The sequence below is a fragment of the Vidua macroura genome, chromosome 2, assembly GCF_024509145.1.
Source record: "Vidua macroura isolate BioBank_ID:100142 chromosome 2, ASM2450914v1, whole genome shotgun sequence".
NCBI lineage: Eukaryota > Metazoa > Chordata > Aves > Passeriformes > Viduidae > Vidua > Vidua macroura.
The window spans coordinates 61,762,472-61,779,614 of NC_071572.1; the positions used below are offsets into that span (position 1 = coordinate 61,762,472).

Consider the following 17,143-nt stretch of genomic DNA (forward strand, 5'->3'; position numbering starts at 1 on the left):
CTCCTTTTTCACCAAAGCTTGAAACACTGGTATTTATTACCCCCATATGTGAATTCCAGAATCAGCAAGAGACTTGCAAAGAAATTCCACAACTGAACAGTTTCTCCAAATATGATTTTAATGAAGATGACCAGGACATGTTTCATTCCAAGAAAACAGCTTTCAAGTTACAAGACTGAAGGCACATATTTGTGTATCCATGGTGCAAAATTTGACACTCTTGTGTAGACACCTGGGAAATTTGGTCTTCCACATCCATATCCCCAGCTCACAATGCCAGTCAAAAACCATTTTCCATCTCCATTGCTTTGACATGACAGTGGTCCACCAGAATCACCCTAAAAATAATGCATCGAGTTATATGTGTTTACAGTATGAATTATGGAAGCTGGGGAAAATTCCACAGGAGATATTTTACGTAATTCCAGTGGTTATATTTTCATATTCACATAGTTCAAACAATTGATAGGGTTTTTTTTTTCAAGTAGATGGCATTGCACAATTTTACCAAGGTTTGCTTTTTCACAAGAGAGAAGGTAATTCTCACTCTTTAAAGATGCTAATAAAGATAATACTTTGCATGGACTATATTTGAAATTAACTTTTTTTTCGTAACTTCACACTTACAGCTAAACCCCAAATCTGCTACTTAACATGTATGTACATTCATAGGTTACACACTAAAACTCAAAAATAGTAAGCTTTTAAAAATATTTAAAAATAAAATAAGATAAATACAATAAAGTATTTAATAATTGCATGATGTATTTCAAATTTAAGGTGAATAGAAACAGATGGAATCCCTTAATTGTTTTGTGTTGGGGTTTTTCTTGATTTTTTTTTAAGAAGGAAAAAGAGCCTAAGGATTGTCCTCTAGTAGATACTAGTCAGCTTATAATATTTAGGGGCCCATAATGTCTTTGTAATTAGAGCAGTTAAAATGAAGTCTGTTCTAGACTTCAGAATTTATTACAGGATCTCATAATGCTGTAATACAGGACAAAGGAACTAGGACTCTTCCTTTACAGGGTGTTCTTTTAGAAATACATTGGCAGAGCATTAGGTATTTGCACCATATATTTCAAATGGTGATTTGCCACCAAATGCAAATTTTCCATTTGGGGAAACCAAGCTGATACTTCCCTGTAAGGCTCTGCTGTACACACAGCATCTCTGAAAAAGACACCCAGTGGCAAATTAAACTTTATGAAAATATTGGGTGCAAGAAACAACTTCTAAAAGCAAAAGGTGCATTTGGCAAAATTCAGATGTTTTGCAAGAGAAGTGCCTTCTTTCTAGACAAATATTTTGTTAGAGCTAGAAAACTATTTTGCCTTCACTTTATAGGTTCTTGGGATATGCAGGTTGGAAGAGACCTCTTCCAAGGTGTTTAGGTGCCACCCACTCCTCAAAGTAGGATTATAATGAATTGACTCAAAAAAGGTTAAGAATTTAGAAGACTTTTTTTCCTTCTATGACAAATAAGACTTCATATTTAGAGAGTAAAATTTGCAAGTCTTTTCTTTCATTCCTAGGATAAAAGTGGAACACCAGCACTTTTCACAAAACAGGAATACCACAATTTGATTAGCTCTAACAACTGCCAGACACAGAAACAAATCACTTGCCTCTACAAAAATGAAGCCAAAATGATGTATTTCCCTGGCTATATCTTGAGCAGCCATAAACAAACAAATTTTCCAGTTACTGAAAATTATACTTAATATCAGTGGCCTCACTAACCTCTAAAAAACAGCTGGAGCATTATACTCCCTCAGCCATTGAAGGCTCACTCATTTTTATGTACATCAGTGAAAGCTAGAATATCTTGAAGATTCCAGATCCCCATAATAAAAAAATGGTTTTATTATTATTTCAGCAGTAAATGTACTACTGTTTTAGCAGTAAATGTGTATGGTTTATGTAAGTTCAATATAATATAATATGGCATATAAGATCTGTAATATTCAGTGTCATATAGATAGATGCTGCATATCATGGGGTTTTACTACTATTCACTAGAAGTAAATTCAGCACTTTACATTTTTCTTTCAGCTTTTCCAGATCAGAAATATCGTACATTTGCAAATTTATGCCTAATTGTCTGCATCTCATCACACAGTCCTGTAGTTCCAAGTTGGAGGGGAGGAATCTTGAAAAGACACAAGCTAGTTTCTTAGTTTTTCTCTTCAGCTGAGAGCTTATTATGATGAAAATTGCCTGATTTCAACTTGTTATTGGGGCTTGCAATTTGATTGGCTCTTGACCTGCAACTGAAATTTAGTGATGTTATTCATGCACATAAAGCAGCAGAACTCTGAAATCACCCACAGAAGCGATTTGCTGACAGACAATTCTTATATTGCTCTATTTCAGAACTGAAACATATTGACCACAAAGTGGTCTGCCAGTCAACTTTATACCTCCTCATGCAGCAATGAAAGACCAGATAAGCTCTTTGCAAAGTTTGCTGAGGTACATACTTTACACCCATCTCTTTCCCCAGACAATAGTCCAGCACAAAACATCCTGGCCGTGATAATCCCGTATGTGGAATGACATAGTGTCTGGTCAATAATTTCTACCTCTGCTTTCTGAAGTACTGCTGAACCTTCATTGTCTGGAAAACAAATTCAGAGCAGGGTGATTCAACAGACCTTAGCATTTTACTCATCTATTGAAATATAAAATAAGAAGTCTTCAGAAAATATCCACAGATACTTTAGACCATTGAGTTATTCCAGATTCCAAAAAACTAACTGCAACAGAGCAGGAAGCCTCTTCGAACTATCAGGCAATTGTGTGATTTGATCTGGGTCCTTCAGCCACACCAAATACAATGGCATAATCACTAGGATTGGCCAAAAAGTTTTTTTTTTTTTTTCTAAAACATCTCAAGACTTCTTAATTTGCTCTCTTTTTATTTCAAAAAGGAAACAGAATTTTACAAAGATATTTAGATCATCACATGATAGATTTGCAGTGAGGGCAGCATATCTGAAGAAGTGAAATTCAAGATTAAGATTATGAGTCAGTTTCAGAATGCGAATTCTCACAGCATAAAGAACCAATTTCCACATTTGCTTGTTTCTGTCTGTAAAATTTGGTGAAACACCTCTTTTTCATAAGATATATATTTTTATAATAATCAAATTAACCTAAAGTTTACCCTCCTTTCAATACAGCAGGCCCAATCTCATCACCAGGTGATCCTTTCAAAATCTGGTTATAGCCAAAAAGCCCTCACCCACATATTCAAACATGCCAGCACTGGTTTACATCATGAAACTTTATTTTAGGATTTGATAAAGCTAGTGTGTAATAAAGTATGAAATCACTTTGAAATGAAAAGATTGATTTGGCACTTGTATTATAGAAGATGACAAAGGGAATAGAGGGAAACAGGAAAAAAATACAGCTCCCTGTAGGTTTTTGGTTTTTTTTTTTTTTTTGAGGCATTACATTTATCTTTCAAATAACCAGCATTTTAATTTTACATATGACTAACCAGCAGCCCAAAGAGAGAAACCACACCATGTGTCCCACACCTCCAAGGGGAACAGAGGGGAAAGACAACACTGTGATATTTTGGGGTAAGTGTAGCTCCCTACACTAACAACACAATATGGAAGACATTCAGATCCATGGGACCAGCAGCCAAGTTTCCTGATTATTTGAAGGTACATGCACACTCCCCCAGCTGTGAAGGCTCCTGGGAATAAAATCAGCTCAATGAAAGGGATAAAACTCACCTGCTTCCTGCTTTTGGCCCCAACCTGTTATCCAGCACTTGTCCCCACTGTGGACTTTATGGGAAGAGGGAGGGAGGCAGATGGGCTGGATGAGGTGGCCCATGGTGTCTGGCCAGGGCATGCTCAGCTGCAGCAGCGCAATGTCGTAGTCGTAGTTCCTGCTGTTGTAGTACTCGTGCACTATGATCCGCCGCACCGCAGACACAAACTTGGCATGGCCCTGCATCTGCATGCCCAGGTGGGCACGCCATGCTCTGGGGTCAGCCAGCCTGGGTGGGAGCAAACAAAGAGTTGTATCTTAAAAAAGTACCTCAAAACACCCACTGACAGCAGGGCTGGGAAAGCAGAGCACAGCACCTCCATGCAGTTCAAACTCTGGAACCTAAAGGCACTTGTGGATTCTGGCCATGTTTGGGACAGATATAGAGGGAAGACTGCTTACTTGCTCCCTTGGAAGCAGTGGGCTGCAGACACAAGCCATTCTTTTGATATCACTGATGCTCCACAGTAAGCAGCTCCCACAAAATGAAGGCTGACCTGCCAGGGCCATTCACCTTCCTCAGTGTTTGAGCCACCCACAATCCGAGAGATGAGGTTGCTGATCTTGCTACTGCCACAGCCTGCAAGAGATATTTCAGGTTGTAATCCCCATCTCCAGTACTTTCCTTTAATGAGAGGGCTTCCCACATATGGCATGAAAGAATATTGCATTTTGAAATATTTTGAAATCTATTTCATTCCCCTGCTATAATCACAAAACTTCTCTCTTTGGCTACTCTATCGATTAAATCAGAGATGACTCCATAAAAAGGCACCAGTCTGGAAATTTTACTAAGTCCCTTTTCTAGCTCTGCTACAGAAATTAGCCTCTAAATATTTCTCATGTCAGAAATGTCAAAGGATCCATTGATTTAATAAGCATCACAATGAATATATACAAATAGGCACACCCTTATCTCTTTTTGGTACTGCCAACCCTGACCTGAAAGGATACCACGAACAAAGAAGTTCAATGTCATCAGAACACTTACTTCTTGCCAAAACAGTGGGAATGATACAAGAAAAATGTATGTGGAGATTGGACATTTATTTGACAAACAAGGTGGTACAATCATTATTTTGTATGGAAATAACTGACTGACAATATATATTACTAACAGGTGAAATAGTCATGTCTCAGCACAAAAATCTGAATTCTTAATTTGAAAAGCAAGGAAGAAAGATGCTTCTATAGATCCTCCTGTCCATCCCTAGTGCTTGCACATGAAGTTTCTGCTCAGGAGTTTTAGTCCCACACTCCCACACATAGGTGTTAGTATTTCTGGACCCTTTCCTAAACACATCCAGAAAGTCGAATACAGCTTTAATGTTTCCAAATAAAAACAGACATATGGCTAGTCTCTTAAGACATCCTACTGGATTCAAGGCAAATGCTGACAGTTTTGACATACAGGCAGCATGCCAGAGACAGCTGAGGGCCAGGCAAAATCCTAAAAAGGTTTGGTTTGGAAAGGGAGTTTAAAGATCATCTAGTTGCAACCCCCCCTGCCATGGGCAGGGACACCTTCCCATTAAATCAGGTTGCTCAGGGTTCTATGCAGCCTGGCCTTGAACAATTCCAGGGATGAGGCATTGACAGCTTCTCTGGGCAACCTCTGCCAGGGCCTCACCACTCTCACAGTGGAGAATTTCTTCCTTTTACCTAATTTAAATCTACCCTTTTTTATTATAAAGCCATTCCTCCTTGTTCTATCATTACATGCCATTGTTAAAAGTCCCTCTCCAGTTCTCCTGTAGGCCCCTTTAGGTACTGGAAGGTGCTAAGAGCCTTCTTCCTAAAGCTGTCTCTTCTCCAGGCTAAACAACCCCAGCTGTCTCAGCCTGTCTTCACAGGAGAGGTGCTCCAGCCTGCAGATATCTTCCTGAACGTCCTTTGGACTTGTTCCAACACATCCATGTTATGAACTATACTGGGGACTGTTGAGTTTAAGCAACTAATCCTAACCTCACTTTTATTTCTACTGCAGTGACAATCATCTATTTGCTTTACACCAAAACAAACTGAAAAGGTTGTACAGAGATTACTTTAGGAAGATTTAAGGCTAGACCCCAACTTGGTACTATGAAGTATTGGGGGTCTTCACCATCTAGAAGAGTCAGAGAAGTGAAAAGTTCGTGGTGTTTTTCTCATTGCAGCTATATCACTCCTGAAGTCCAAATATGGTCTGACTTCAATGAAGTGCCTGACATTGCTGCAGACAACAAAGTTGCTGCCTCCCCAGCTAACCAAGTTCACTCTGTAATTAACCTTGCTGCCCTAATCCTCAGCACAGCTGCAATAAGCAGTACAGCTTTCTAAGGCCCCCCATAACTGTAAGCCCACCCTCCCACAGGAACTTGGCAAGTTCTGCAACCAGATCTGAGGTAAACTGATAGCTGATCATTACCCAACTATCACAGGGAGAATGCAATAAAAATTCAGTACCTGCAGCCCGACTTGTACCCACTCCAAAACAGGAAGAAATAAAGGTCTTTATTGTGCAAAAAGTTCAAAGTTCAGAAAGATGAATATTTGAGAGAAACTTACTGCAGCTGCTTTCATCACTTCCATCAACACAGTCCACAGTCCCATCACACCTTGCATATTGTTTCCTAATGCAAATGTCATTCCTGCACTTGAATGTGCGGTTGGTACAGGGAATACCTGAAATAGTTGCGAGGAAAAAAAACCCAAAACATTGGCTCAGCTTAGCACATGAAGACATGTCTGAACAGATAGATGTACATGTATTAATAGATAGGAAGTAATATGACAAAAAAAGCACTTTGGTGGGAACGGCTTAACCTCTAAACAGAATGAACTATTCAAATAGAACTGCATCTGTACTTGGGTGTGCATTTACCTGGCCAAGTCCCAACAAAGATTTCTTCCCATCCTTTCCCACAGCACTAACACACAGATATAACAGTGAAAATTAGATGTAGAGAGTAAGGATAGCAAGAGAAAACATCCAGTACTCTGGAAAAGACCTCTCCTCTGTATTTCAGTATTAAATGTGAAATGAAAGATTGCAGTGAAAACAGCCTTATTAACTGTATCCAGTAGAACAGCAACCCCCAAAACTCAGCATTTTCCTGTTTCCCTGTTTTGCAGAAACAGATGTTCATGAGGTTATTAAAAAGAAATAGTTTAAAATCTGTAACTGCTTTGTCCTGGCTTGTAAGATAAGCATATATTCTATTTGCCATCTGTCAGAGGTGGGGCAGGTATCTTCTGTTAAGTTGGGCAGTTTTCTTATCTCTTCCAAGAACAATGTCTCCCTCCGGGTAGCTATCTCATGTTAATGGGCCATTGAATGGCTCACTGCATGACTGAGAAAGTTACATCATCCCGTTGTGAGATGCTCCACCCAGAGGGAGGAGCCAAGCATCCCTACCTGCATAAAATCAGCATTTTTTAGACATCAGAGCAGCCTCTTTGCTGGATTCCCAAAGGAGCAGCTGCTTCTCCACTGGATTCCCAGAGGAAGACCAGGCCCATCTACTCTATCACCAGACCTTCAGAGAAAACTACACCCTTCTATGGGATCATCGCTTCAGCAGCATTTCATCTGCCATTCCAGGAGGAGCACCCACCATTTAACTGGACTATCACCAACACCCTGACTCCTCAGGGTGTCAGGTTTCTGACTCTATCAGTAGTTTTGTTTGTACTAATTACATTTTTTTTAAATTTTGTTTTTTCCTAGTAAAGAACTGTTATTCCCATTCCCATATCTTTGCCTGAGAGTCTTTTTATTTTGAAATGGTGGTAATTCAGAGGGAGGGGGTTTACCTTTTCCATTTCACGGGAGGCTCTTGCCTTCCTTCACAGACTCCTGTCTTTTCAAACCAAGACAGGCTTGTTTATGAGTGTATCAGAAGAATTGAACTCAATTATATAGCCTAAGCGAGATTTGACAGTGCCTCTTAACCTTTTGAATGCAGCATCCAGAATTCAAGTCAGGAATAAACACATGACAAAAGAGAGGACAAAAGTTATTCAGGAGAGCAGCCTTACTGTGGGTGCAGTTCTGCTCATCTTTTCCGTTCTCACAATCACTTACTCCGTTGCAGGCAAGCAAGTTGCCCTGTATTGCAAAGCTGGAGTTACAGTTCCACTCAGGGACAACTTTAAAAATATAAGCCAAATCAGGTACAGAAACATTCGTTTAAATGCTAACACATCCCTTTCTGATTATGTCTGGATACAACATTCATTCCTTCAAGGATGGGCAATACAAGGCAATACATTCCAATACAAGGATGGGCATCAGTGTCACGTTAGGCATGGAGAAAATAGAGCACAAAGGAGTTCAGTGAGCACCCCAGGTGGAGATCCTTAGTATCCCTCTCATCTACTCTATGAATCCCTCCTTTGTCATTTCCCCACAAAAACAAAATAACTCAAGTCAAAATGGGACAGAACTTCATTAATAATTGCCAGCTTTTATCACATACTTAAATATATCCTACTACAGATATTATTGCGCATCTAAATTTCTTCCTCATGATCTCCAGTGCCATACCTTCTTTATTCTTGGTTTTGTCCCTTGCCAATTAACTAAGAATTAAGCATTCCAGAGACTGACATAGTCTGTACCCAGATGTACAAAGGAAGCTGAAAATATCTTTTGTTATTCCCATTAAAAAATTTCACCTTGTTTCAGCTGCCTTCTAGAGAATATATTCACTGTGTTTTCCAGTCAAGATCTCTAATAAGTGAATACAAACCACAAGAAAGTTCATCACTTTCATCAAAGCAGTTGTTTATGCCATCACAGCGCTGCATCTGCTGGATGCATAAGCCGGTAGAACACTTGAAATGTCCAGGTGGACATGCTGGAGGTTAAAAAGGAAAAAAAACAAAAAACAAAACAACAAAAAAACTGTTATATATGTAATTCGTGCAGTTGGGGGGTGCATGTAATAAACTGTAGTTATAAATGTTATACACTGTAGCCATAAAATGTTTTAGAGTTGCTGGAAAAACCAGGGCGAAGGGAATTCGCAGATTAAGTTGCTGGGCACCTAATTAACATTCAAAAAGCCCTAGCAGCAATAACAAGCGGGCCATCAAGTCACACCCAAGCTAAACCCAGACAGATGGTGCCAAAGCTGAGACCCAGACCCAACCCCAGGAGCAGAGACAAAGAGATGAAGTCCCAGAGATAAGCAACTATTGTCCCCTTCTGGACAATATCCGTGAGTAGATGAGCAGCTGCCAGGAAGACATCAGTGGCGGCGTCTCCTCCATGAGAGAGGACTGCATGAATATGCAGTAGCTTATTGCCAAGGGCAAAATAAAACGTATAAAAACCCTCTGCCGAAATGCAATGGTGCACAAACTCGAAGGAGGCGCTGACTCTGTCGGTTTGCACCCAGAGCTGCTCTGTAGACTGTGGGCGAATCCCGACCGAGCTGTGGTAGGGGCGAATTAGAACTATAAATTATTACGTGATCACAAATAAATTTAGTTATTAATTATTAATTCAGATTGGCTTGTCTCTATTTACAACAAAACCAAGCAACCAAACCTCAAAATTTCCTTTTCACAAATATTGCCAGCTTGTTTCAATTCATAGTCACTAAGCTGCTCCAAGGAACGATAACATTGATCTAAATTTAATAGTCTGTATACATTGCCAGCACTTAAATTGAATTCAAATGGGAATTAAAGAAGAGGAAAAAATGTCTCTAAATTTCCAATTCAGCTGTTCCTGGAATATGTACCACAGGCTCTCTAGGGCTGTAACAAATAAGCCAGTGTTTTATGGCAAAACACAAGACTGCTTAGAAGGCCATCTTTATTTTAAAGAATAATCTCACTTCCAATAACCAAAATTTGCAGTACTTTGCAACTTTGGTAAATAACCTGCATTGAAGTGGTGTATGAACTACATAATTCTACCTTATAAACAAATAATCAAATTTCTCCTCTTTTTACATACTCTACATATATACACTGAATAAAGTATCTCTAATGTGACAAGTAACTATGTCTAGAAACTACTGCTTCTCTACTACCTTAAAAAGAATATATAAAGACTAACACAGGTGAAAAAGTACCAGTAAACAAGTTGTATGTTTCAGGACTGGAAAAAAAAAACTCAGGCTCTCAGAGTTTATAAATATTTTGAGCTATTTCTTCAGCTCAGATTTCAGATTTGCACACACTATATATAAATACATGGAAACACTGGAATAAGCAGGTGGTTATTTGGTACTCTTTTCATTATCTGTAAGCCTTATAGCAATAGAAACATTGCAGACAAAATGCTGAGGATTAAAACAAACAGGAACAGCAGACTTAACTGACTGCACCATGGTTATAGCCACGCAGGAAGCTTTGAGGACTGTACAGAAGAGAACAGTGTGCATGCAGGAAAGCAGAGCACATGCCCACAAACCTTAGATGCACAGCCTAGAAAAGGTTCTTTGTTTGCTAGTCATCTGACTTAGTGAGATTAGAAAAGAAAATGAACTGAAACCCAACAGGTAATTTCCTGCATAAACTTAATTAAGTCCTACTGGACCCAAAAAATGCTGCTTCACAGATCTGAAATGCAAAGAAGGGTTGAAAGAGATAAAATCCATCTTACGCTGGCCAATGTCATAGCTGCCGTACTCCACCAGCAGGGGCTTCTCAGAGACCTTCGAACTGCACTGCAGCTCCACACTGACAGCAGAACTTGTAATGTGGAACACTGTTTGGTGATCGATGTAGTAACCACAGTACCTGAAAGTGTCCAGGAGAGTTCTAGAGCAGCCTTGACAGGAAAACTGCCTTACATACAGTTTAAATGTCAACATCACTGAAATTCAGAAATACAGTCAGCTGCCATACTTTAATTAAGAACCAAAACCAAAAATATTTCTCAGTAGTTACCCAGCCTTCACCCACCATTAACATTGTGGAAATTTACTTCTGAATGTCACACCTTCAAATAAATAGTCCTAAAAAGAATGCCTTGGGTGCACATCTACTTTAAATTGCTATTTTGGCAGACAGGTTCCTTGGACTTCTGCCTAGGTACAACTTGATTCAGAGAAACCTAAATGCTTCCTGATGCCAGCAAATATTTAATCCATCCATTGTTAATGAATTTCCAATGTTCCTTTCATCAAATATGCCAGTCTCTACCGGGGGGTTGGGGGTGGGCAACAAAAAACCTAGATTAAAAAAAAACAAAGTAGAAAAAACAAACCCCAAAGCAAAAAAACCCCACAACCAAACAAAGCCTCTTTGACAAGGGAAAGGTTGCTGGATCATTATTTAAAAAATGGAGACAGTTTTAAATGTAGTAAATCAGTGAACATCAACAGTACAGGTTGTTCTAGAAGTGGAAATAAATACTCTCTCCTCTGCTCAACAAAAATGCAACACTTAAAAGAAAAACATCTGGCTTTAATATTCCTGCCAAAATCAAAGTACATACGAATCTTTAGATTTAAGAGCACAGGTGGCTGTATTGATTTTTAGCAGACTTGGCACACACACTTGTTTGACAGCAGTATAAGGTCACTCACTGACAACAGAATGAACACAAAGAACAGAAGAAAAAAATGGATTGTTGTATTGTTAAATGCAGCAGTAGACTATCAGCCAGAAGTAAATATTTCCCTTGTATGTTTTTCCACATCAAGCATTGCACCAGGACTACTCTTCATGTCAGTGAATGGAGAAAAATTGGTCAGTGATTTCCATGTGAACAGATGTTGCCTCAGTGTCCTGAGCATCCCAGTGAGGTCTGCCGAAGGGAATGCACACACTCATTCATATGTTTTCATGTACGCCCTATTTCACTGTACTAAAATCTAACATCCTGTTAACAGATCTAGGAGATTCTGTCCGAGCAATGTGAAAAATAAAGGAAGAAAACAATTTAAAAAAACAAGACTTCTCTTTGACATCTTGAAAGCAGATGCAAAAATCTGAGTTAATTTTACGGCTTCTTACTATAGGAAAATTAATTGTAAAAGAAGTCCCAAACAAAGAAGCAAACAAACAAACCCTCAAAACAAAAACAAACAAAAAAACTCCAAAAAACCAAAACAAAATCAAAAAACAAACCCACCAAAAAACAACAAAAAAGAACACCACCAAACAACAACAAAAACCACAAAAAAAAAAAAAAAAAAAAAACAAAAAACAAAACCTCAAAAAAACCCCCACAAACTACTGTCTTGGGTTAAAATGTAAGGTGTAACCAAAACTATGTATTTCTACTACCACCCACATGAACTGTTAAAATGAGAGGAGCAGCATTTCTTTACCTTCTCCATGACTCAGCCCTGATAACTCCCTCGGGGATGCAGTCTCTGAGGGGGCCATCTCTGCTAATGGACCATCAAGGACTCTCCAGAATGACTCACAGAATTACATTATCCCATTATGGAATTCCCTGCCCTGGGGGATGTACCAAACAGTCCTGGCTGTATATAATTTGGGGTTTGAGACACCACAATGATACCCAGAGGACAAGAGCTCTTGACAACCACCGCTGGATCTCCAGAGAAAGATGAGACCTTTTCACAGGATCACTGCTTTGACAAGACCGTAGCCATCCTCCAATGGGACTGCAGCCACCATTTAATCGGACTGCTACTGCCACCCTGACCAACAGGGTGTCAGGTCATATTCTGACTTTCTCTGTTTAAGACAGTGTTTCTATACTATTGCCTTTATTGTAATTTTCCTATGATATTGTAGCTCTGACTTGGAAGCTCTTGCAAAATATTTGTGTGGAGTTAATTCCTCCTGCTGGTTTGCCTTCAAACCAGTACACCCACCAAATCTATCAGTGTTGAGTGCAGTCTTCCTACAACAGGAAGTCTAATTGTCACTAATTTTAGTGTTTGTCACCAATGCTCCCAACCTAAACCAGCCTGTTAAAGTGCACAGCAAAATGCTGTTTACCAATCTGATTCCCTTCAACTAGCTCACAGACATTTTCTACATTTCTTCTTCTGTCAATAACTTACACAGTCTTCCTTCCAACAAAACGTAGCAATATAAAAAAACCCAAACAAATAAAAAACCACAAACAAACAAATAAAAGTTGAAGTCTGCATTGACCCCTTCTCAGACATATAAAACAAACTCATCTCACCAGAAACAGAGGAAATTACTGCCCATCTGTGGTGTTGTGGTTTGACATGGAAGTGAATTTTTTTCCCAGGAAGTTGGGTCAAACCAATCAGTGGTCAGGTTTGGATATTGGCACCTGGAGTGACCACTGAAAGTATGGACACGCCTCTGAGAACACAGGGGGTTAAAAGCAAGAACTCCCAGGAGAACTGTCTCTTTGGTTCCGGTCGTCAGAGAGTGCAGACTCTCCCCTGCCCAGCCGTGGGCTGGGTGGGGGAGGGGAAGCCATGCGGCCTTGTCCAGGTAGGCCGAGGGGCGGAAGGTCTGGAAGCGAGCCAGCTCCTGCAGACGGAAGGGTGGAGAGAAGTGGAGATGCCTTTGTCCCCTCCCCCCACAGAGAGAAAGAGACAGAGAGCCTGATGGCACCTGGAGATTTGCCGGCAGAGGAGATGCAGAAAGGCGGGGGATGATGCCCAGCATGGGAGACGGGAATGCTGAGCAGAGATTTCAGCCGTCCAGGGAGTCTGAACTTTTAACCCTTTCCAGGAAATGAGGGCTTTGTAAAATATTACTCCTCCTTGATTTGTAGTGGAAGAGAGACAGTCCAGGACCTGAGATGTTAGAAGAAGAATTATTTAGGTGGGAGGAGATGATGAAGTAGCTTTTGACTGGACTTTTCTTGTTAGCCATAGACTGAACCAAATTCTCCTGCAATAGAGACTGCATTTTAGGGGGATGCAGTGGTGACCCAAGGAGACCTGCTTCAGCAACTAACAGCAACTAACAGGAATGGCAAGAACAGAGGAAAGCTGAGGAGGGAATGGTGATGCCCTCTGTCTTCAGGAAGAAGATGATCTCTGTTCCTGGACTCTTGGCCCCAGGGGAAAATGGGGGGGACTGTAGTCCCAAGATAAGAAGCTGAACTGTTGTATCTTTGGGTCCGTGGCAAAGCATCCTTAAAGGAGCCCTATGAGCAGTCTGTCCATGCACGGTGGTGAGAGCACTGTGACATGGAAAGGCGAGTGTCACACTGGCAGATTTTCTCGGGCAGTTGCCATGTGTAACATGGAAACACAGGAGGTGGCAACTGTGTTTCCTAGGGGGTCTGTGGTGCAAGAGAGACTTCTCTCTCCCTTGATAGATTGAGTATTGATTATCTGAAGGGTGGTAATTTGATCAGGAATCCCAGGTGATGTTTCATGGTGGGTGTTTTTGAAAATGGGAGGAGGAGGGGTGTGTTTTAAAAGGTCTTCATCCTGGATTGAGTCCGTGTGTCTTCTGTAGTAGTAGTTTAATAAAGTTTTTTTTTTCCTTTGTTATTAAGCTTGGGCCTGTTCTGCTCTGTTCCTGATAACATCACACAGCATTTATTTGGGCAGGTGTATTTTCATGGGGGCGCTGGCATTGCGCCAGTGTCAAACCATGACATGTGGAAAAGCTGAAACAGGTACACAGTGAGAAATGCCATATGCTCATGAGATTTGTATAACAAAGCTACAGGCCCTCAGGAGCCTTTTGCTGGTGTTTTACTGGTCATATATCCAGGTCCAGGGCAAATGGAAGTTGCAAAGCAGCATCTATAACTCTGTGCCATTGCTCCAGAGAGAAACTGATTAAGGGGATCCTGTCCCATATGATGAAGTGAGTAGGATAGTTTTTCAGAGGTTGAGCGGATACATGCATGCTGTAGCAGAAACAATGGGATATTGCACTAACAGTTTTAAGACAAATAAAGCACCTCTGTGTTCACATAAACCTCTAGTGGTCTGCTCATAGGACACTCATTGGTATTCCTGCCTCTGAGAAACTCTGAGAAGTTCATCAGCTGTAACTTCTTTGACAAGGCAGTGAAGCATTGTATGTCCACTGGAAGAAAGACAAGGAAGAACTGCATGGTTGTGTTCAGTATCTCTGGTTAGAGAAAGCTTCTTATAGGTCTGATGGAGCCTTATCTGCACCACCTGCTTAATTGCAGTGTTTACTGATATCAGGATCCCAAAAGTTCTTCAACTATTTTTACCTAAGATAACAGAATAAACATCCCATAGGCTGCAACTGCAAGAAGTTGAAAAATGGGGGTCCCCTGCCTGTACAGGCAGGGGACCATTAAAAATTAATTTTCATTAATTTCATTAAAAATTAAATTTTCATTAAAAATTTAATTAATTTCATTAAAAATTAAAATTTGGAAAAACAAAAAAAGAAAATAAAACATCACCATGTTTCATGCTTGAAGTAATATTTTTTCCCCTTCAAAAGTAAATGTAGAACAGAAAACCAGAAGTTCAAAAGCCTTATTTTCAATGAAAAACACACTCTTTCAAAGGAAAGTTTGTCTTGGTCTACTACTATAGCCAACAACTTGCAACAGAGAGCAGGAGCATGCGCTCTTGTGCAATACTTCAAAAGTAACCTTGAGTGCACTTCAAAGAATCATTCCATGGACATTTGATTCTGTGGAACGCATAATGGACAGATTTATCAAAAAACTGCTCATATTCTTTCAGGATTCTCTGTCAGAGAATTCCTTAGTATGATCCTAGTATCATTTTTTCCTCCAGATTTTGCCCTTGTTTTTTATCTCAGCCATCCCAAATATCACAAATCTTTCAATTTCTGTCATAAAAAAAAACACCAAAAAACGACACAAACACACTACATATAGTGTGTTTTGACTGGTGTTTTTATGCACTCCTCTAGTCCAGCAACCAATTCCCATCAAGGCACAGTTGTAGGAGATTCAAACTGAATTTTCACTCTATAAATAGAACGTGCTATTGAAGAACAGATGAAGTTTTTTCTTCTCTCTGTAATTCTTTCAGTTGTACTCTTAAGGGCCTAATTCACTTAGTTCCAGTAGTGAGTTCAGAAACTCAGTTTCAAGACTAATCTTACTGAGGTTTCCATTTGAACGAAATTTTAGGAAAAAAAATGGGATGTTTTAAATCTAGCCTTGCCTCATCAGCCAGCATTCCAAAGATGACTTCAAAACTGAGGAAAGCATGGACGGACAATATGCTGGGAAAGCACCAGTATCTTAATTTAAAAACAGCAGCAATATTTTAATAAAAAATACTTCAGAGAGAGAGTGGTTCCTTGAAAGCCACTTTGTGCAGTTTCTCTATCAAGAGACTGGAATGAGGAAGCAGTTACAGTTCTATTCCCAGTCATCTCATTGCAATGGCTTTCACCAAGAAGTTAATTCGATTTCACTGTTCTCTTGAGCAACCATAGAATTAAGTTACACTTAAAAGGGCTTTAAACAGACCTTGCTTAATGGCCCCAGAAAACACAGAATTATTTTAGGGTTCACAGGACATCAATCTTCATCCAACTCTTTCCATTTCTCTCTCTCTCTCTCTCTCCAGAGAGTACCAAAGACTCTTGTCTTCATCTTTCTGGTACTTTTCAGTAGGAAAAAAAAAAAAAAAATAAACCCACAAAAAAACCACACACACACACACATATTTTATAAGGATTGTTACATCATCAGCTAAAATGAAAGAATGGTAGGACACCCCAGTGAATTATTTCTGTTCTTGTGGAAGCTTTCTGAGTGAGCTGCAGTAGTAATGGGATGGTTTATTTTGGTACCATTACATTAATAATCCATGCAGAGTACTTACATGCGTTCATTAATTTTCCACCATCCTCGCTCACAGCCTTTAATATTCTTTTCACTAATGGTATAGTTATGGAACTTCAGAGCTATACCAAGGCCTTTCTGTGGAGTCTGTTGTGAGCAAGAAAGACAGTGCAAGCAGTCTTCTTTTTCCTTTTGTGGGTACAGAACACAAAAGTCTATGAACATATTTCAGGAATTACAGAGCTTGGCATTGCCACACCCTGGGAGCTGTGCTGGCTTCACCAGCTCAACAGCCAGCACTTTACACACTTGCCAGCTATTCAGTCCTGAGTCAAGGGTTGGCACAGCCCCACCACAGCTGCAGGCTTTCTCCTCCTCTAGCCAATAGCCTTCTCATCTTCAGAGACCACTGGCCATAGAAAGGAGCTTTTGTATCACACTCGAACACATCCAAATGTACTGGTGTAGGGACACAGAGCCCCAGAAGATTTTTAGAGTTAAGATACTGCCTGAAATACTTGTGTCACCTTTGTAATGCTAGGAGTTTCTAACACATTATTATAGTCTTCTGCTAGCACCTGCTCAGCCATGCATTCTTTAGTATTTTAGACAACATTTCTAGACCCAGCAAAATCACGAGTGTTCATACTTTATTGGAAACTCCTTCCATAAAAG

General features: G+C 39.9%; 1 protein-coding gene across 1 annotated transcript in view; it reads right to left on the reverse strand.

Moving 5' to 3' along the window:
• Positions 1-143: 143 nt before the first annotated feature.
• The window catches only part of TMPRSS7 (transmembrane serine protease 7), a 33,794-nt gene continuing 16,794 nt past the window's right edge, over positions 144-17,143 (reverse strand). The window contains exons 10-18 of the mRNA XM_053971984.1: positions 16,509-16,615; positions 10,394-10,530; positions 8,526-8,633; positions 7,813-7,923; positions 6,340-6,456; positions 4,195-4,372; positions 3,753-4,021; positions 2,484-2,620; positions 144-338 (exon numbers count right to left, since the gene is read on the reverse strand). Of these exons, the coding sequence (XP_053827959.1) occupies positions 168-338; positions 2,484-2,620; positions 3,753-4,021; positions 4,195-4,372; positions 6,340-6,456; positions 7,813-7,923; positions 8,526-8,633; positions 10,394-10,530; positions 16,509-16,615 (1,335 nt within the window). The 3' untranslated portion in view covers positions 144-167. The remainder of the gene's footprint in view (positions 339-2,483; positions 2,621-3,752; positions 4,022-4,194; positions 4,373-6,339; positions 6,457-7,812; positions 7,924-8,525; positions 8,634-10,393; positions 10,531-16,508; positions 16,616-17,143) is intronic.